The 22,460-nt window shown below is 38.6% G+C and overlaps 1 protein-coding gene and 1 long non-coding RNA gene across 6 annotated transcripts in view; one reads left to right on the forward strand and one right to left on the reverse strand.

The window, feature by feature from the left end:
* The window catches only part of LOC112630431, a 32,463-nt gene extending 20,655 nt beyond the window's left edge, over window positions 1-11,808 (reverse strand). The window contains exons 1-2 of the long non-coding RNA XR_003120870.1: window positions 11,345-11,808; window positions 501-560 (exon numbers count right to left, since the gene is read on the reverse strand). This is a non-coding gene — a long non-coding RNA (uncharacterized LOC112630431). The remainder of the gene's footprint in view (window positions 1-500; window positions 561-11,344) is intronic.
* Window positions 11,432-22,460, forward strand: part of FZD6 (frizzled class receptor 6) — a 34,159-nt gene continuing 23,130 nt past the window's right edge. The window contains exons 1-3 of one of the 5 annotated variants that reach the window (XM_025394718.1): window positions 11,808-11,983; window positions 12,938-13,059; window positions 13,175-13,259. In XM_025394718.1, the coding sequence (XP_025250503.1) occupies window positions 13,179-13,259 (81 nt within the window). In that variant the 5' untranslated portion in view covers window positions 11,808-11,983; window positions 12,938-13,059; window positions 13,175-13,178. Of the gene's footprint in view, window positions 11,570-11,805; window positions 11,984-12,937; window positions 13,260-22,460 lie in introns of those variants that run through there. The other 4 variants (XM_025394716.1, XM_025394717.1, XM_025394715.1 and 1 more) reach the window with 4 other exon arrangements.

A 22,460-nucleotide genomic window follows, 5' to 3' on the forward strand; every position in this document is an offset into this window, starting at 1 on the left:
TCCAGAGTTCTTACTAAGATAGAAATGTTTTATTAATAAGATTCTTGTTTAAATCATCTCTTTCTTTTGAATAATATCTTTAAGATTATAATCCATTCAATTTGAGCAAAAGTATAATCATTTTAGTTAGGGCCATGCTTTAAAATTAAAAATAAAAGTGGTCATCCAAAATTACATTTAAAAAGAGTCAAGACTAACCCATGTTTTTATTGTGAATTAAGTTGTTCATTGGTGGAGTTACTTGGAGGCTGAATCCGCCTTGAGGATAACTCAATTCTACTTTCAGACATGGCAGTGTGGGGGAAAATCCAACCCAGGGAAAGAGGATAATGAAGAGGACCGTTTGATGAAAAGAAATTCCTCATCATTAATGGAGAAGGTGGAGGGCCAGGCCAGGCAACGAGAGAGAAGAGTTTCCTCTTCCCACAAATTCTTCCTTTGGCAGCAAGGATCTCCGGATTGGAGGAAGGAGTGGAGGGACAAAAGCTGGCAGGGTTTACCTGGTTTGAAGATCTCTGCAATAAAGATCTTGCATGTACATGGGCTGCTCAGGGTTCCATCTCCCCACAAATAAATAAACAAATAAAAAGTTTTAAGTTTTGTCAAATTTATGCATACAAAAGTTAACTAGTAATACAAGGTTTATTATTCAAAAAAAATATATGCCAGCAACTTCCTCTTCCACCATTCTCCCTTTCAAAGGAGAAATCAATGAAACTCTTCTAGATGTTTTAACTGCCTCAAAACTCATCTGAATTACCCAACTTCCCTGGTCTCCACTATATTATTTTCCCCCATTCAAGAAGAGTGAATTTTAATTGTGAGGTTCTTAAAGCTTATACAATTTTGAGACTTTTTAAAGAAAAAGAATGTAAGACTCCATAATATCAAATTAGATAGAGCCTTGGAAAGGTCCCTGATGCTTAAGCTTCATTATTAATAGTACATCTGCCTTCAGGTGAAAACATACAAGATCCTTTGTATTAAATTATCCCATTGCTGCCTCTAAACCATCTCCCCGTCCACATACCATGTTGGAAACACCAAATCTCTCAATAATTTTATATTCAAGTAGCTCCCCAAAGCCCACCTCCTCTATAAAATCTGTTCTATTGAACTGAAATATAGTCATATTTCTTTAATTCCACTTTCTCTAAAAATTTAACTCCATGTTTTCCTTCACTTATCAACCTATGATACATACTTATCCCATTGTGCTTATTTTTTGTATTTCTTCTTCCCTAGCTTTATTAAGGTAGAATTGGCAAATAAAAATTGTGTATATTCAAGACATACAATGTGATAATTTGATATACATAAACATTGTGAAATGATGACCACAATCAAGTTAATTAACACATTCATCACCTTACATAGTTACCATTTTGTGGTATGTGTATGTGTGTGTGTGTGTGGTGAGACACTTAAGATCTACTTTCTTAGCAAAGTAGATCTTAGCATCTCGGCTAACTGCAACCTCTGCCTCCCAGGTTCAAGCGATTCTCCTGCCTCAGCCTCCCGAGTAGCTGGGACTACAGGTGCCTGCCACAATGCCTGGCTAATTTTTTGTATTTTTAGTAGAGACAGGGTTTCACCATGTTAGCCAAGATGGCCTCAATCTCCTGACCTCGTGATCCACCCGCCTTGGCCTCCCAAAGTGCTGGGATTACAGGTGTGAGTCACCGCACCTGACCCAGAACTTATTCATCATAAGATGAATTTTTTTCTCCTTTGACGAACATCTTCCCATTTCCCCTATCTCCCACCCCCTAGCCACCACCTTTCTACTTGCTGCTTCTGTGATTTTGACTTTTTTAGATTCCACATATAAGTGAGTTCTTACAGTATTTGTCTTTCTGTGTCTGGCTTATTTCATTATGTCCTCCAGGTTCATCTGTGTTGTTGCAAATGGCAGGATTTCCTTCTTTTATGGCTGAATTATATTTCATTGTATACTTACATCATATTTTCTTCATCCATTCATCCACCAACAAATGCTTAAGTAGTTTCTATATCTTGGCTATTGTGAATAATGCTACAATGAACATGGACATGCATATATCTTTTCAACATACTGACTTCAGTTCTGTTGGATATATAACCATAAGCATGATTGCTGGATTATACGGTAGTTCTATTTTTAATTTTTTGAGGAACCTCCATACTGTTTTCCATCTGGCATACAGGCATACCTAGGAGATATTTCAGGTTTGGTTCCAGATCACCACTATAAATTTTGCAACAAAGTCAGTCACATAATTATTTGGTTTCCCAGTGCATATTTAGTTTCCCAGTTCACACTATACTGTAGCCTATTAAGTGTGTGACAGCATTATGTCTAAAAAACAATGTAAAATATCTTATTGCTAAAAAATGCTAACAATCATCTGAGCCTTTAGTGAGTCATAATCTTTTCGCTGGTGGACGGTCTTGCCTTGGTGTTGATGGCTGCTGACTGATCAGGGTGATGGTTGGTGAAGGTTGCAGCAGCTGTAGCAATTTCTTAAAATAAGACAACAATGAACTGTACCTTATTGATTGACTCTTCCTTGCACAAAAGATTTCTCTGAAGCAGATGATGCTGTTTGATATCATTTTACCCACAGAACTTCCTTCAAAATTGGAGTCAATCCTCTTCAACTGTGCTGCTGGTTTATCAACTAAGTTACATAATATTCTACATCCTTTGCTATCATTTCAACAATATTCACATCTTCACCAGGAGTAGATTCCACTTCAAGAAACCACTTTCTTTGCTCATCTATAAAAAGCAACTCTTTATTCATTAAAGTTTGATCATGGGATGGCAGCAATTCAGTCACATCTTCAGGCTCCACTTTTAATTCTAGTTCTCTTGCAATTTCTGCCACATCTGCAGTTTCTTCCACTTGAATTTTGAACACCTCAAAGGTCATCCATGAGGGTTGCAATCAACTTTTTCCAAACTCTCATTCATGTTTTTTTTTTTTTTTTTGACAGGGTTTTGCTCTGTTGCCCAGGCTGGAGTGCAGTGGCACAATCTCGGTTCACTGCAGCCTCAACTTCCCAGGCCCAAGCCATTCTCCTGCCTCAGCCACCCAAGTAGCTGGGACTACAAGCATGCGCCACCATGTTTGGCTAATTTTTTGTACTTTTTGCAGAGATGGGGTTTTGCCATGTTGCCCAGGCTGGTCTTGAACTCCTGGGCCCAAGCAATCTGACCACCTCAGCCTCCCAAAGTGCAGGATTACAGACGTGAGCCACTGTGCCCAGCCTCTATGTTGATATTTTGACCTCCCATGAATTATGAATGTTCTTCATAGCATCTAGAATGGTGAATCCTTTCCAGAAGGTTTCAATTTACTTTGCCCAGCTCTATCAGATGAATCACTCTCTCTGGCAGCTATAGCCTTATGAAATTTGTTTCTTAAATAATAAGATTTGAAAGTCAGAATTACTCCTTGATCCATGGGCTGCAGAATAGATGTTGTGCTAGCAGGCATGAAAACATTAATCTCCTTGTATATTTCCATCAGAGCTCTTGGGTGACCAGATGTATTCTCAATGAGCAGTAATATTTTAAAAGAAATCTTTTTTTTTTGAACAATAGGTCTCAAGAGTCGGCTTAAAATACTCAGTAAGCCATGCTGTAAACAGAAGTGCTGTCATCCAAACCTTGTTGTTTCATTTATTGAGCACAGGCAGAGTGGATTTAGCTTTTTTTTTTTTTTTTTTTTTTTTTGAGACGGCGTCTTGTTGTTGTCCAGGTTGGAGTGCAGTTGCACAATCTCAGCTCACAACAACCTCCACCTCCAGGTTCAAGTGATTCTCCTGCCTCAGCCTCCCGAGAAGCTGGGACTACAGGCGTGCACCACCATGCCGGGCTAGTTTTTGTATTTTTAGTAGAGATGGGGTTTCATTATATTGGTCAGGCTGGTCTCGAACTCCTGACCTTGTAATCTGACTGCCTCAGACTCCCAGAGTGCTGGGATTACAGGCGTGAGCCACCGTGCCCGGCCGATTTAGCATAATTCTTAAGGGCCTTGGGGTTTTTGGAATGGTAAATAAGAATTGGCTTCATCTTAAAGCCACCAGCTGCATTAGCCTTTAACAAGAGAGTCATTCTATCCTTAAAAGCTTTGAAGCAGGTATTGACATCTTCTCCCTAGCTATGAAAGTCTTAGATGGCATCTTCTTCCAGCATAAGGCTATTTAGTCTACATTGAAAATCTGTTATTTAGCGTAGCCACCTTCATCAATGATCTTAGATATTCTGGATAATTTACTGCAGTTTCTCCATTAGAACTTGCTGCTTCACCTTTCACTTTTATGTTATGGAGACGGCTTCTTTCCTTAAACCTCATGAACCAACCTCTTCTAGCTCTGCAGCTTCCTCACCTCTTTCCGCCTTCATAGAATTGAAGTGAGTTAGAACCTTGTTCTGGACTAGGCTTTTGCTTAAGGGAAGGTTATGACTGGTTTGATCTTCTATCCAGACCATTCAAACTTTGTCCATATGAGCAATAGGGCTGTTTTGCTTTACTATCATTTGTGTGTTCACTAGAGTAGCACTTTTAATTTCCTTCAATAACTTTTCCTTTGCATCACAACTTTGCTAACTGTTTGGCACAGGAGGCCTACCTCTCAGCCTGTCTCAGCTTTCAGTGTGCCTTCTTCACTAAGCTTAATCATTTCCAGCTTTTGACTCAAAGTGAGAGATATGTGACTCTTCCTGTCACTTGAACATTTAGAGGCCACTGTAGGATTATTAATTGGCCTAATTTCAATATTGTTGTGCCTCTGGGAGCAGGGAGGTCCAAGGAGAGGGAGAGAGATGGGGAAAACAGTCGGTTGGTGGAGCAGTCAGAACATACTCAACATTTTTCAAATAAGTTCGCCATCTTCTACGGGCATGGTTCACAGTGCTCCCAAACAATTAAATAGTAATATCAAAGATCACTGATCACAGATCATCATAACAGATATGATAAAAATAAAAAAGTTTGAAATATCGTAAGAATTAAAAAATGTGACACAGAGACGTGAACTGAGCACAGATCACTGGGAAAATGGCACCAATGACTTGCTCCAAGCAGGGTTTCCAGAAATCTTCTGTTTGCAAAAAGCACAGTGTCTACGAAGCGCAATAAAGCAAAGTGCAATCAAATGAGGTGTTCCTCCACTAATTTACATTCCCACCAGTAGTGTGCCAAGTTTCCCTCTTGTCCATACTCTTGCCAATATTTATCTCATCATGTTGATAATAGCCATCCTAAGAGGTATAAGATGTATCTCATTGTGGTTTTGATTTGCATTTCCCTGATGATTAGTGATGTTGAGCATCTTCTCATACACTTACTAGCTATTTGAATGTTTTACTTGGTAAAACATCTATTCAGGTCTTTTGCCTATTTTTTAGTTATTTGTTCTTTGGTTGGTTTGATTTTGTTTTTTGTTTGTTTGTTTGTTTGTTTTGTATTTTTTGCTATTAAGTTGTATGGATTCCTTAGATATTTTAGATATTAAATCCTTATCAGATATGTAGTTTGCAAATACTTTTTCCCAATCCATAGGATTGCCTTTCCATTCTATTGATTATTTTCTTTGCTGTGCAGAAGCTTTTTAGTTTGATGTAGTTCTACTTAGGAAATTTCGCTTTTGTTGCCTGTGCTTTTGATGTCATATCAAAAAAATTATTGCCAAGACCAATGTCAAGGAGCCGTTCCCTCATGTTTTCTTCTAGGAGTTTTACAGTGTTGGCTCTTATATTTAAGTCTTTAATCCATTTCAAGTTAATTTTTTTTTTACATTGTATAAGAAAAGGGCCCACTTTCATTTTTTGGCATGTGGATATCTAGTTTTTTCAACATCATTTATTGAAGAAACTATCTTTTCCCCATTGTACATTCTTGGTGCCCTTGTCAAAGATTAGCTGATTGTATATATATATAGGCTTATTTCTGGGCTCTCTCTACTGTTCCATTGGTCTGTTTTTATACCAGCATCATACTGGTTTGATTACTGTAGCTTTGTAATACAGTTTGAAATCAGACAGTGTGATGCCTCTACTTTTGTTCCTCTTTCTCAAGATTGCTTTCACTATCCAGGGTCTTTTGTGGTTCCGTATGACTTCTAGGATTATTTTTTCTATTTCTTTGAAAAATGCCATTGAAATTTTGATATAAATTGCATCAAATCTACAGATTGCTTTGGGTACTATGGACATTTTAACAATATTAATTATTCTAATCCATTTGTTTTTAATGTAATTTTTAAAATCAGAGTTATTAGCAGCCCATGATCCATAATTGGTATAAAGTTGGTTCTGTACATCAAAGAAAATTAATTTAGTTATTGTCTAAATTACTAAATTGGGGCAAGAAGCCCTTTTCTAGATGCTACAAGCTTTATAAAGGGAAAATACTATTTCTAATATTCGACTTAACCTGGCTGCTTTGGTTTAAAAAAAAAAGGATAACATATTAAATATTTAAAATGACCAGATGGTAGGTTTGAATCCACTAAAAACAAACTCAGCAGGGCAAACTCACAGGCACAAAATGTAACTCAAAGCATTAGTAGAGCTGAGGCTGTTTTTCTTTAGCATTATGAATCTCTTTATTTGCAATGACTATACCAGAGCTCTAAAGAGGCAGTCTTATACATCAAACTGTCATTAAAATATGTGGCTCTTTCCTGCAGTGTCATGTTACTACTGCACTGAAAATTTTATTTTTCCAGTAATACCGGAGGTAGTAATTAGAAGGTCTATTATTTCTGGCCAACCATAATAGATACAACCATAATGGACACAACCCAAAGGTTAATTGCTATGCTACAAACACTGCAGCAATTAGCTTTTAGAGTAGGGAGTGACAGGGAATGTATTTCAAGTGAAAGTTAGTTTTTAAATAGAAACTATCCTCTACGTCATGTGCATAGACTTCCTTAATAAATTAAGTCAGTGCATGATCAAATTCACAATGCTACTTGGAGGGAGTGAAGCCATGGTAGAGCTTTTAAGGGTTAGGGAAAGAAGTATTTGGGAGAGAACTTCATGAGGGAAGGGGTTCATACCACTGGAAGTTCTAACTGCTTCCTCCCAAGTCCCTTTATGCTTCTGTACTCTTCAATGCCTCTGCTCAACCCAGCCTCCTCCAGCTGGGGTCCCTCTACTGCTATTTGTTCCTCAAACTACTAATGTCTCAGCATCAGGTCAGTGGCCACAAGCAGGCCTATCCCCTAGTATGTGTATAGGGACCAGGCAGGAGTACAAAGGAGGATACCATGCTTTATGTCTACATAGCTAAAACTCATATATCAAACTAACAAACTGCTACTTGAAATATGTTCTATCCTCCTACTTTGAAAAAACGTACCTTTATAAAGACAGAAATGTTTTTAATGTGTAAAGCTATGTTTTAATGAGTAGGCAAAATATCAAAAATAGATCAATTCAATTATTATTGCACGTGTTTGCATAGTCTGGTGATAGGCTGGAGATGTTTGGGTAAGTAAATAAAAATTTACACAGTTTGCAAATTACATATTTACCCCTGTGATATTTACTTTCTTCTCTTCATTTTAGCAAAATCCCTTAATTATATTGTCATAATCAAAATGTTCATAGTCAGTATTCTATGAATACTAATGCCAAATTACATAATTTTCCTGAATTATTGCAGCTCTTGGGATTTTCAACTTGATTTTAACTTGGAGATACTTTGCTCTGCTAAGGCAGTAGCAACTGGAATTATCAATAAAATTCTTAAAGTTATACCTATTTTTTTAAATGAGATATTAAGGTTTGTAGTGTGGCATGTAAGGAGCTTAGCTGTTAATCCGTCCTAACAAAAAGTAGAAAGTTGAACAAACTGAAAATCAACAACTCTTCCTAGATCTAGCAGAGAAGTGGGGACACAGAGCAAGCCGCTGCCTCCAAAGCTGGAGAGACAAACAGGCAGATACAGAGAATCATAATTTATTAGAGCAGCAACCCACCAGCAGAAACCTCCAGGGCCACGAGTACAGGGTAAGAAGACCAGAACTGTAACTGATGAATTGCTAGAGGCTCAGTGTGGTCAAGACTAAGAGTTTAAAACTTCAGGGGGTTAGGCAGGCACGGTGGCTCACACCTGTAATCCCAGCACTCTGAGAGGCCTAGGCAGGCAGATCGCAAGGTTAGGAGATTGAGACTATCCTGACCAGTATGGGGAAACTCTGTCTCTACTAAAAATACAAATATTAGCTGGGCATGGTGGTGTGCACCTATAATCCCAGCTACTTGGGAAGCTGAGGAAGGAGAATCATTTGAACCTGGGAGGCGGAGGTTGCAGTGAGTCAAGATTGCACTACTGCACTCCAGCCTGGCAACAGAGTGAGACTCACACACACACATATACACACACACACACACACACACATATACACAAAAGGGGTGGGGGGCTAGTCTTTGGAGGGCACACCCACACTTTCATAAGTTTTACCTCCAGGAGTTCTTCCAGGTTCTGTCAGTGAAAATCAAAGAAAAATCACCTCCTACATCCAACAGGGAAAGGTTTAAAGTAACCATTTTGAAATATGTCAAAATATTCTGCTCTTTTCAACAAGGCCTGTCCTCAAGAGAAACTACTTTACCAGAGCCTAACCTATTAGTTTTAGCAGAGTCTAACCAAGCTGGTAGATGGCAAATACCCAGCCCCCTCTAGACATCCTGTCCCACCCAAGAAGGGGGATAAAAACTAAGAAGCACTTGTGAAGTTCCCAGCCTAGGGACACAGGCTCACTAAGACTGAGATCTAATCATAGGTCTATGGAATGCTTTCCCTCCTCCCACATCTTAACACCACATCACTAAAGCCCATTTATTCCAGTGCCTTTCACCCAGTACATCATGTCCAGCTTTCAACTAAAAATTACACGGCACGCTATAGAGCAAAAAACACAGTTTGAAGAGACAAAGCAATTATCAGAACTAGACTCACATATGGCAGAGATATTGGAATTATCAGACCAGGAACTTCAAATAACTGATTAATATATTAAGGGCTGTAAAGGTAAATGTAGACAACTTGAAAGAACAGATGGTTAATGTAAGCAGAAATGAAATTTTTAAGGAAGAATAAATAAGAATTGCTAGAGATATAAAGTTCTATAACAGAAATGAAGAATGCCTTTGATGGATTCATTAATAGATTGGACATGGTTGAGAAAAGAATCTTTGAGCTTGAGGATACGTCAATGGAAACTTCCAAAATTGAAAAATAAAGGGAAAAAAAGACTTAAAGAAACAATATCCAAGAACTGTGAAACAACTACAAAAATATAACATATGTGTAACAGGAATACCAGAAGGAGAAGAAATAGAGAAAGGAACAGAAGAAATATTTGAAGCAATAGTGACTGAAAATTACCCCAAATTAATGTCAGTCACCAACAATGTTAGACCACCTCTCTAAAATCTCTTCCAGAAGATAGAAACAGAGGGAATACTTCCTAGCAGCATTGCCCTAATACCAAAACCAGACAAAAACATTACTAGCAAAGAAAACTATAAACCAATACATCTCTAGAACAAAGATGTAAAAATCCTCAACAAAATATTAGCTAGTAGAATCCAGCAATGCATAAAAAGAATTGTACAGCATAACCAAGATTTATCCCAGGTATGAAAGGCTGGTCCAATATTTGAAAATTCATTCATGTAATCTACCATATGAATAGACTAAAGAAGAAAAATCACATGATCACATCAATAGATGCAGAAAATGCATTTGACAAAATCCAACACATTTTCATGATAAAAACTTTCAGCAAACTAGGGACAGAGTGGGGAACTTCCTCACTTGCTAAAGAACATCTACAAAAACCCTAAGGTAACATCATACTTAATGATGTGGAACTTACCTATAGAGGAATAAAAATAAAGAATGACATCCAACTTCTCAGAAACCATGTAGACAAGAAGAGAGGTGGAGTAAAACTGTTGAGAGAAAAAAACTACTAACCTATAATTCTGTACCTTGCAAAATTAGCCTTCAAAAGTAAAAGTCGGTTTCTTCTACTTTTGGTCACCACTGTCCCCTAGCATCAGCCCAGAGGAACAATGCAAAGAGAAAGAGAAGGAAAATGAGGAAAACTGTCAGATAGTTATTTACAGATGAAGAAACTAAAGAGGATCTGAATAATTTGCTCAAGTTCACACAGCAAGTAAGTGCTGGAGCTAGGTTTTGAACCCAGGGGTTTTGAACTCCAAAGTTTGTGTTCTTAATCTCGTACCATTGGGATGAAATTTGTACAGTGAAAGACAAGCAACGATATAGATGATTGCCTAAGTATTCCAAATCCATCCTGACAAAAAAAATTAATAATTCCAGTTAATCATTGCTCACTATATAATTAAATACAATTAAAAATAAAACAGGCTTTATTTCTGTATAAATCAACTTACTACAATTTTTCCTTCCAAATCATGGAACAAGTATTCACTTGAATTACAAAAGTATCGTTTTCAAATGATACTTTAAAAGTGTCGTTTGTAAATGATACTTTAAAAAGTATCGTTTTAAAATACTTTTAAAAGTATTGTTTTTAAATGATACTTTTAGTGATACCTCACTGCCTGGTAATCACTACTTTTAGCGATACTTCACTGCCTAGTAGTCACTAGAGCCTGATCACAAAGATTCATTAAGTTCGTAGAAATTGGAGAGAAAGAGTCTTCCGATGTAGAGACTTAGAAATTTAGGTGGAAATACTCTTCCTACATAGAAATTTACTCTGCAATACATCATCTATCCAGCTTTCAATTATGTTAATATTTCTTCATCACTACCTGTCTCCCAACATCAGTCTTAAGCTTTTGATAAAACTGGGGAGGAATTCCCCTTTCCAAGTTCAAGCCTTTCACCCACAGATTTCAAAACTCTTACTCTGGTTGTTCAGTGTTGTCCTTCTAGGTATGGCAATATGACATTCCTTTTCTGCAACAGGATGATTTATCTGACAAGAATAGCCTCCATTTACAAGTTACTTTGCATTTTTCAAAGTACTTCTACAAGTTCATTTGCTTCTCATACAATTCTGTTTCATAGGAGGGTCTTACAGGATAGGTGTAAACACTTGTAACGAACTTGGCAATATTTGACTTACAGCCAGGGCTCAATTAACGTTAACCATCACTACAACTATTGTCATTCCCATATTGTGAGGAAACTATGTCCCTGAAAGATTAGGGTAATTTATCTAACATCTATGACAGTGTTGGTACCCCAAACTAGGTTGATTTCTACGGCAGTTCAACTTCCTATTAGGGTTTGTATCAATAAAACTGTAGGACCCGCCAGGGCTGGAATCCCACTGCTACCTGAGCATACAGTTGGTGACCAGACTCCCCGAATTAATAAAAGTATTTGTTGTTGTTGTTTTTATAGCAGTTGTCCAGGAAGTATCTCCTTTCGAACTCAGGTCACTGGGCAACTGACTTTACAGAGCAAATTGGCCCCGTTTAAGGATTCTTGGCTCCTGAAATCCGCAAGGAAGTGGGTTCTTTTAGAGGGAGCGCCAAGAGCTTCAAAAAAAGCCTTCTAAAGTGAACCCCTCCGGACCCGGATAGCGAGATGGGGCTCAGCCTTGTGCCTCGGGGGCAGTAACAGACGGCAAGGTGGAGGGGGCTTCCCGGGCCCACAGCCGGACCTCGGCACCCCGAGCGCGTTCACCGGGGCCGGGTCCTGGCGGGCCGCGAAGTCAGGCCGGGCGGCGCAGCTCAGGCGGTGCCCGGGCGCAGGGCCAGTCCCACCGCCGCCGCCGCCGCCGCCGCCGCGAGCCCGGACCTGCCCGCCCGACCTGGCGGCGCAGTCTCGCGGGATCGCTCAGCTCTCGCTCCCTGTGCGGCTCTCGAGGCAGCTCCAGTCCCGGACGCTCCCCGGAGCCGTCTCAGGTCGCTGGGGGGACGGTGGGCTAGACGGGGACGGGAAGGGAGAGCGGCCTTCGACCGCTGCCCGAGGTGGGGCTCCCACGGCCGGGACTGGGCAGGGGCCGGGCGGGTGCCGGGGAAAGCGGGGCGGGCCTCGAGGGGCGCGAGGGGCCGCGGCTGGGTGAGGCGCGCCGGGAGCCGTAGGTGCTGGGGAGGCGGTGGCGGGACGGCCCGCACCCGAGTTTCCTCGGAAACGGGAGCCGGCTCTGAAAGGCTGGCTGTGCCGGGGCCCGGCGGCACCGCGCAGGCCAGGAACGCGCTGTCTGGCTCTAGGCCTGGGGCAGGTGCCCGGGTGTGGGGCGCTGGCAGACCGGCCATCAGTGTGTGTTGGGGCGCGGGTAATTCGTAATCCTGGGCCCACAGCCTTCCTCCCCCAGGGGACTGCCTTCGCCCTTCCCGCGGGACGGATTTGCGCACTTTCCTTTCGACGGCAGCGCTGCACCCTCCTAGCCAGTGAAAACTGCAATGTTGCTCCTCCGCTGGAGGAATCCTAAAAGTCTCCCTCTAGTTGGCCTTTTGAAAAACGAGAAAACTAAGACTGCTACAAAAATTGACTCTTTAGAGTCTTTTACAAGTTTAAGAACTCTTTGGGTCTTAAGGAATTTCCCAGGGCCTTAGTTTTCTTGTACTTAATAAGCTTTCCAACAGGGGCCCTTAGATTGTATGCTTATATTAATCTTTTATGATTTACTCCGAATCACCAGCGTTCCTTTTTTCCTCCATCTTACTCTTGCCATTCCCCCTTTTAACCCTGTGTTCCATACAGCAGCAACCTCCTAGCATCGGTTTCCTAGAGGTGCAGCTTCCTTAGCAAATGATGCATTCCATGCTAAGGCAGGTGGAAGAGTATCTCGCTAGGACAGAATTTTCCGTTGTTTTTCCAGTGTTTGTTACCTGGGATGAAAAATCTTAACTCTGCACTTTGACTCCACATTTGAGTTTATGACAAATATTGCTGATACACCCTCTTGTTTGTTTTTACAGTAGTTGACCCATTTTCAGGTTTTCCTGAAAATGAGTAAAATCGTGAAATGAGGAATTTGAATATTTTATCTTTGGATGGGGATCTTCTGAGGATGCAAAGAGTGATTCATCCAAGCCATGTGGTAAAATCAGGAATTTGAAGAAAATGGAAATGTTTACATTTTTGTTGACGTGTATTTTTCTGCCCCTCATAAGAGGGCACAGTCTCTTCACCTGTGAACCAATTACTGTTCCCAGATGTATGAAAATGGCCTACAACATGACATTTTTCCCTAATCTGATGGGTCATTATGACCAGAGTATTGCCGCCGTGGAAATGGAGGTGAGTAGTGCTTCCTACCTTTATTGAAAAGTAGTTTATGCTCTGTTCTAGAAACTAGTAATGTGACTTATTTTTAAACACAGCCGATTTCTTCAAGTTGTGTACAAGTCGTGTTTTGAAAAGTCCTTTTGAAAATTAAATCCCTCTACTGACTTATGTTTTATGTACATTTGCGGCCCGGTTTAGTAGACTCATTTAAATAGGGTTCATTTTATATAATGAAGTATGGTGACAAATGATTTCCAAATACCTTGTACCTGGAAAATATTTTGCTTTCCTGAATCAAGTATGATAGTTCCTCTAAATGTGAATTCTGAATATTTTTCTAATTCAGTGAACATGTAATATTTATTGCCTGGACTAAAAGTGAAGAAATCTACATGTTTTTGTAAGTAGTTGTAATATTCACTTGGTACAGTTTTTCTGAAATAAATAAATTATCAGAATATTTTGTTGCTGTAGACTGTATTTTAAGGTTATCACAAAGTCTCTGAAAAGTGACTTAGTTTTCTAAGCATTGAACATATATGTTCTTTATAAGATACTTGTTAAAAGAAATCACTTGGGAGGAGTACAGTGACACTAAAGATTGCCTTAGGTGCCTTAGTTACCTGTCTCTAGTTTAGAGATATGCAAATTACTAGGGAGTGTGGGAAGAAAGCTACCTGTATAGACAGGAACCTGCCTTCCCATGCAGATTTGTTAGGTTGTTAAGTCTCCTGAAGGGAACTGGACACATGTATTGTTTTTGTAGTTTTTCTCCAGAAAAACTGAGAATAGTAAAGGCTTTTTTCCCTCAGATTGTTGCTAAGAGAGGAAATCCCTACAAATTTAATATATATACTATTTTTAAAATTGATTAGATTTGATTTTGCAGCTTTGAAAGTTTTCTATTGTTGTTCAATTGAATAGTCGTCTGACTGCCTCATTGTGGACTCATGTCTGGAATAGGAAAGCTTATAAATACTAAGTAGATGTTATTTAAAAGGATAATACAGATTGTATTATTGTTATCTTTCAGTGTTTTTTTTTCAAACCGATGCAAGATGTCCTTTTGAACACTGAACAAATGATGCACTGAGACTTTCATTAATCAGAACCATTTTGATGGTTCAGTCTGATTCAATATAAAGTGTATAAAGTATATAGTGAGAACACTGTGAAGCAATAATTACTTCATTCATTCACTTTTTCTCTGATGATGTTTTGTAGTGTTCATGTTTTGATAGTGTTCCTAAATTTTTTAAATCTGATTTCCTTTGTATGTGATAACTACATACATTTTAAGGTTTTTGTTTTTTCTTTTAGAGATGGGGTCTCACTATGTTGCCCAGGCTGGTCTTGTACTCCTAGGCTCAAGTGATCCGTCCTGCCTTAGCATCCCAAAGTGCTAAGATTACAGGCGTGAGCCACTGCACCTGGCCGACCATTTTAAGTTTGAATGCTAGCAGTGACCTTATAAATTGATATCATCTAGACTCAAGAGAGATACATCCCTGCTATTAAATGCCTATAATGATAAGATAGTAGCAACTAGCTTTGTTCTACACATGTAGAACCAATTTTTTTTACTTTCAAAAAAAAAAAAAAGTTACTTTTTAATTTACCTAGCTTCTTTCCCAAGTGGTTTTTGTGCCTGGATATTATCAAGAAGGCTTTTGGTTCTTACCTCTTTTATGTGATTGCTAACACTACCAATCTCTTCATTATATAATTTTCCACATGTAAGTAACTTTTCTCATAGCCTTTGCTAATGAAGTTTTTTTTGTTTTTTGTTTTTTTTGCTATAAATCATACTTCAGTAAGTTTAAGGATACACAAGAAGAAAGCCCTCAAGCAGTCACAATACCAGCGTTAACCTAAGTCTACAGAAGAAAGGAAAGAGAAATGAAAAGGCAAAAATATTGTCAACCTGGGTCAGGCTTTTAATCCCTATATGTAATTTTTTAGTCTATACTGTTGTGTTTTTCCTACCACCCCATTCCTATTTTTCCTTATACAATAGTATTCTCTTTTAGTTCCTGTATTTGAATGTCCAAAATCCTATAATTTGAGAGTTGTAAGTGACCCTAAAGATCATACAGAGAGAGCTTCTTAGCCTTTTTTGTGCCATTAACCCCTTCTCAGAATAAGTTTTAATATTTAAATAAATAAAATGGGTAGGATTACAAAGAAAACAAATTATATTGAAATATACTTATAGCTCAGGTAAAGAACCCCTGAACCCTTCATTATACAGATGAAAAAACTGAAGCCCAGAAAAGTTACGATTTGTCCAAGGTTCAGGCACTCTAATCTGATAGTCTTCTCTGTCTACATGGACCATAATGTCATCTTTAACTGTTTTTTTTTTAAGGCTCTTGTCCTTATTGGATAAACAAGATAATATTTCTTATGCTTTAGAATGCAATGTGTAAATTTCACACTTTGCTACTTCTTTGCAAACTTCATTTAGATAAAAATTAAACTGGGTGATTGTTTTACCTCTCTTTAGCTCTGTCTTTTTCCTTCTTACAAGTGCCTTGAATACAAAGTCTTATTAGAGCAAAAATAAAATCTGTGTCACATACCTGTAGTCCCATCTACTCTGGAGGCTGAGGTGGGAGGATCACTTAAGCCCAAGAGTTGGAGGCTGCAGTGAGCTATGATCGTTCCATTGCACTCCAGTCGGGGCAACAGAGTGAGACTTTAACTCACCAAAACAAAATGAAAACAATAACAACAAAAACAAAGCAAAAGTTAACTCCCTAATCTTCAGTCTCTCTAGTGGTGCCACAGTGATTTTACTATAATTCAAATTTGTGCAGTCCACTTTAGGGTTAAAATCCTTCATCATTTTCCCTAAAGCTGGGGAAATAAAGACCTGATTCTTGAGCACCCCAGGCCCTTCATGACAAGACTCTGGCTTCTTGTCTAGTCTCCCATCTTGTACCATCCCACATTGCACACACTGCTTTAGCCAACTGACCTGTTTGGAGAATTCAAATCCATATTACTCTCCATCACCTCTGTATCTTTACACACACTGTATCCTCTGGTGAGCTGTCTGTCTACCTAGCTTTCTTCACCTGCTCAGTTCCTTCAGGTCTCAGTTAAAGCAATAACTGTTTTTAGTGAACCCTTCTTTCACCTTTCTCCTGAGCATATTTAATCAGCCCACTCTACACCCTTACAGTACTTATAATGTACATTTGTTCTTATACTTATCATGCTGTTTTACAGTGATCTACATGTCTCTAGATTGAGAGTTAGTTGAAGGTAGGGATGGTGGGTTTGTTTTGTTTTTTTTCCATTTCTATCCCTAATACTAAGAACAATGCCTCTGAGCATGGTAGAGGCTCCATAGAAGCTAAATAAAGAAAAAGGTAGGATTTTATGTCCCAGTAAGTCAGCAAAGGGAATTTTCCCTCCAAATCTTTACCTTCCACTTCTATCATCTGTAGTGTCCAAATCAAAGACATACTCATATTTTTAGGTGGTTTACATACCATTCTTTTTCATCCTGTCTGAGCCTAGCTTCAATGAAATTTATCAGTTGACATCCTCTGTTTTGCTTCCCACATTAGCTCTACACATACTCATTAGAATTTGTTTAAAGAATTTGATTTTTAACCATTTCTAGTTATTTATATGAAGTAAAGGAATTCAACTTTTGATTGGACCGTTGGATTATAAGCTATATGCGTCTTTTTTTTTTTTTTTTCCAAACATTGTACTTTAGTCCTTAAGTGTATATTCCAATTGAGTACTAAAGTATAGCTGCTTGTAACTTGGCTTTTACTAAAAATGTGTTTTATAGCTTCTCTAAAGATCAGTTTAGGTTTTACACCTCCAACCCAATTGCCTTTAGTTTCTGCTGGTTCCTATTGAATTTCCAGGATTCACTGTGTATTAGTGTTAGGATGAGGGGCTGAAGAATTGCCTGATGGCTATGGCAATGAATTGTACTCTGTTAGCCACCTAGAATCCCATATAAGTCAAGAGATCTATCTCATTCCTTTTTTGTTCCTAGTTTTCATTTTGTAACAGCTAACCTGTTCTATAGAATGTAAGCATTTATGGTCATTTTTAATCTGTGATTATATGGTTTAGAGCAGTGGTTCTTAAACTTTAGTTCATAGACCAGCAGCTTGTGAGCTTGTTCGAAATGCAAGTTCACAGACTGCTACCCCAACCTACTGAATCATGATCGCTGAAGATGGAGCCCAGCTGTGGTTTCACAAGCTGCCCAGGTGTTTCTTATGAGTGTTAAAGTTCAAGACCCACTGGTTTAGAAGTTTGGATTGCAGATTTTTACTGTAAAAGACAAAATTATTTTGGTTTTCCAGACCATACAGTCTCTGTCACAGCTATTCAACTTTGAAATTGTAGCACAGAAGCAGTCACAGAAATATGCCAACAAATGAGTGTAGCTGTGTTTCAATAAAACTTTATTTACAAAAACAGGCAGTGTTCAATAAAACTTTATTTACAAAAACAGGCAGTGGGCTATATTTGAACCAGGAGCTACAGTTTGCTGAACCTTGGTTTAAAGTATTTGAAAATGTTTTAAGGATACTGTAGAATGTAATAAATGGACATTATGTGCATTCTTATGTTAATACATTACCTGAGTTTTATGTTACTTTCCGCATAAATTTTTTTAAGTAAAATTTATCACAAACAAAAAGGATCTCACTGGGATATGTTGGTTCTTTAATTTTGTTTCGGAGATTGCTTAAAATTAGGGACTTCAGTTTTTTCCTTATTTTATTATGTGAACCTGAAATCATTTGTATTACAAAGAGTTAATTTATAATTCTGCATAGTAACTGGGCTTTGTAATGAAAAGGATGTACAGTCTAACTCTCCCAAGTGGAAAAACAAATGGCTGCTGCTTTTCCATTGTGTTCCTTTTGTTTCATATCTAGAGCATTGTTTCACATATTGTGAGATTGAGGTCCCTTGAGAGACTGATTTCATCCCGAAAGAGCTAAGACTGATGTAGGGAAAATGGAAACAAGAATGTTGTATTTTTCTATTTCAATTGCCTTCATTGAGGTCTAGGCAAAAGCCAGGTCACATATTGTGTTTGGAACAGCAAGTGGTCATTCCCCTTTTAACAGTCTAAAGGGAAGTGAGCCAAAAACAAAAAAACAAAAAAAAAACACTTTCCTTTCCACCTGTTAATATGTGCTGTTAGAATGTCTCTATTCAGTTAAAAATAAATGGAGAAAAACTGGATAGACAGACTTCTAAGGAAAATATCTATTTCTGTTGCATAGTAGCTTTTAAGCATTTTTATTTTCCTGCTTTTCGAAGAGTCCAGTCCCTTCCTGCTTTCACCTTTCTTCCATATTCTCTACCCTTGTATGTCCATACACAAAGAAAGAAAATGTTTAGTGAGATTAACCTGTTTGTTTTTCAGGAAAGACTATCTGAAAATAACTGTAGCTATTCTGAAAGTAAGATATTAATCATATAAAATGAAATAAATACTGAGAAGTGTTCCAAGCCAGTTGCGTGTATAATGACTACTGTTGTGTTTTAAAGGTAGAAACCTTCCTTCATGATGTTGCATTGCAGTAGCAGGAAAAGTCCCTTGACTCCTTCTTTTGAATCTGCAGAGTAAGGGCAGGCCTGTATGTGAAGAGAAAGGATATTTCTCCTGGGAGGCTCTGCTGAGAAGCACAAGGTTCCTAGCCCATTCCTTAGTATTCCACGGGAAGACTGTTGTGATTATTTCCTTTCCCCAAGAACGTGGCATGTAAAATGAAACTTTATTACTCTAGGTTATATATTTGTCATGTGTTCGTTCATTCATATTTATTGAATATGTACCTGAATATATAGCTTTCCCAGAATTGTAGTTTTTCAAGTTCTAAGGTTTACATTAAAAAAATAATTGATTCTAGATCAATTCCTTTGTAGTATCAATCAGTTAATATGTACATTTGTCCAATTTCCAAAGGAAATCTCTTTTGGAGAAATGATTTAAATTTTCTAATGGTCCCTCACAAGAAATAGTTTTAAAATAACAAGTTTTCCATTACGGAAATAATGTAAATTCCTGCTTTTTATTCTCTTGTATTCCAGGCTCCACTTTACATTTTTTAAAGAAGGTGACTTGCCTGAGATTGATCACATTCATGAAAATAAGTAACAAAATTTGCACCAGTTTCCTATACAGTAGTCCATTGGCATTCTCAAAGAATTTACTCAAGACTTTTATAACCACTTTAACAGTATTTGCCCAGTGAAGTGTAACTGAAAACATTTAAGGGCCCCTTTAGACTTTAGTGAGCCTGTTGTTTTGCTAAGGTTCATCACTTTTTTTCAACCACATTTTAAATTTCTTTCACTCAGTTTTCATCACCATCATTGTAAATCGACTTTGTTTTTGGTGCCAATTTAGAGCAAAAAATATAACTTTTCTCACTGCATGGGAGTTATTGTGTATGTCACCATGAGTAGAAAGCACAAATCTTGAGCTTAGGATCAGATGCTTTGGAGTCACTTGGTCTTGTTCACTGTTGATGTGGCTTGCTTCCATGTACCAGTGGGATTCTGATTCATGCTTCAGAAAAGTGACAAACATTTATATATCCCATATTTTCAGTACTCAGGGAAGCAAGGCACTGCCAAGATACTGCCACAGGACCACTCTGCTTAGGTTATGCTTTATATATTTTTAAGAAACCAAACAGTTCCTTCTTTTGATCCCTCTCAATTAAAATTCTAGCCCAGACTTTCCATTCAGGATCTTACAGTGCCACCTACCCCAGGCCCATATTATGGTTCCTCCCATTATCATATTATTACAGCATCAGGAGCTAGCTGGTCCTTTCCCTGTATATTTCACTGAGACCAGCTGGTATTTATTCATTCAACAAATATTTGAATGCCTAAATAAATAAATATTTGAGGCACTGTTCAGGTACTTGACATACAGTAATGCACAAACAGACCTCACAGAATTTATATTCTGGTGGAGGGAATGTAAAACAACCTATCTGTTTTTGTCATTGTACTTTCAGTTCTACTTTTTGACAAAGGCTTATTTTCTTAGATTACTTTTTTGCCCTTGTTTACTCATTTCCAAAAAATACTTTTAGACTTATTTTAATATTATTTTGCCCTGGTCATTTCTTCACTGGTTTTATATAGCTCTTAATTCTTTTAACTCTGAAAAAGAAGCCTCCTTTCCTTGTGTTCTAAGGTTTTTGGTGTTTTTTGTTTGTTTGTTTGTTTTTGTTTTTATGTCCTTTCCACCTTAGATAGGGTACCCAGACTGGTTAAGCAGAAAAGGAATTGATTATAAGAGTAGCAGGTAGCTCATAGAATCAACAGGTGGGCTAGAATTCAAGCTCAGGGTAAGGAAACATGCTACAGCTAAGATGCTGGCACAGGTATAGTCTACTTGGGAACTTATAAGCAGGGGATTTCAGTGAGGACGAGTCTTGGATAGAAAGGATCCAGGATACTTAACCTGACACTAGATAGATGGTTGATCCTGCTGGGACATGATACCATATTGAGGGCTTAAGATTGGTTACTGCTCTGCTTCTGGCAAATGAACTACTCAGCAATAGCCAGATGACCCCAAGAAGGAGAAGTCTATGCTATTGGATCTGGGCAGTCTTCTGCCACCATGACCCTTTTGTTCCTGAGCCTATTAAGCCTATACTGGTGTAACTAGAGAAAAGGCTGATTGACATCCACAGAGTAGATTATTTAGTCTACACATTTAAGAGCCTCCTCTGTCTTGGGACCTTTGGGTTTGCATTCACATACAAAAAAAATTTTTATTTTTGAGATTATAGGCCCATTTTGGAGAAGTCCAGTCACATACTGCTTTTCTGGACTCCTAATACCAGTTCTCTAGAACTCTTCCAAGCTCTTGTTGCTTGCAGGTCCCTATCTTGTTATACCATTAGCTATAGCCCATGAATCAATGTAACTTCTTACCTGAGACCATCTTTCTACTGATAACATAGACAGTGATTGAAGTTCTGCCTGCTAGGGTCACCTCTGAATGGAGTTATAATCCTACAGTAGCTCACTCTTGGCTGGGGCTAGCTATTGTAAGCCAGGCTGTAATTGTTTCTTCATGAGTCATTTGGTCAGAGGGAACTCTCCTTGAAGCCGTAGGTGTGTTTTAAGGAAAGGATTGTAATATGGCAGAAGCAGGCATTCTGAGAATGTGCTACTTTCCCATATCTTTGAGATCTACCCGGCCACTTGAAGATGAATGCAACTGGTCCCTGACATCATGAGTTGGTGAGTTCAGTAACACTCCATTCATGAAAGGTAACTTGACTTGATGATCTCTACATGTTCTCTCCTGTTTAGTTTCTATGAGGAACTAGTAGCAAAAGCCAAGTCCCTTTTAATTATGTAGGGTTAATCTCCTCATCTGCACTTGTGTCTTACTATGGCATCTAGAGTACATGTCTATGGCCTCATCATCTTTATGTCTTCGATAAGATAGATTAGTGTGATGTCCTGTGAAGTCGGTGATATGTTTCACTGACTGAATTTGAGGCACAGAGTTGAAGAGCTGATGTTCCCCTAAGGCTGAAGCTCTTAAACTTTGGTGTGCATCAGAATCATCTGAAGGACTTGTTAAAACACAGATCACTGGCTCCACCCCTGAGTCCCTGAATCAATAGGTCTGGGATGGGGTGGAAAAATTCCACATCTAACAAGTTCCTAGGGGATGCTGATGCTGCTCACTCAGGGGCCACTCGTTGGGAACCACTGCTCTAAGGCAAGTTGGCAAAGATATGCTGCTGTCCCTGCTGGGTAAGAACAAATTGCTTTTGTAGAAGAAAAAACTGGCTAGCTTAGAGAGGCATAGAAGGTGCCTGAGCTTTACTATTTGCTACAGGAAAGAGACCACATCTGGAGAATCACCTTAGCCAATTGAGTTGAGGTTGCTTAAGACAATCCACTGGAAAGTTGAAATGAGCAGGTGGTGGGAACTGTTACCCCGAGTGTGTTTCTAGTGGTGTTGCCAATCTCTGAAAGTCCCCTTAATCTGCAGTATGGTTTTTGATTTTCTATCATGGTAGGGAGGGAGACCCTAATGGTTTTTGTTTGGTCCCTACCATAATAACATTTACCCAGGAAACAAATATGACGATTGTGCTTTTGCTAAATACAGCTATTTTAAGTGTACATACATGAACTTGGAAAATTGCAGTGGGTTGGATTTAGGTC

This window comes from Theropithecus gelada, chromosome 8 (assembly GCF_003255815.1).
Source record: "Theropithecus gelada isolate Dixy chromosome 8, Tgel_1.0, whole genome shotgun sequence".
Classification (NCBI taxonomy): domain Eukaryota; kingdom Metazoa; phylum Chordata; class Mammalia; order Primates; family Cercopithecidae; genus Theropithecus; species Theropithecus gelada.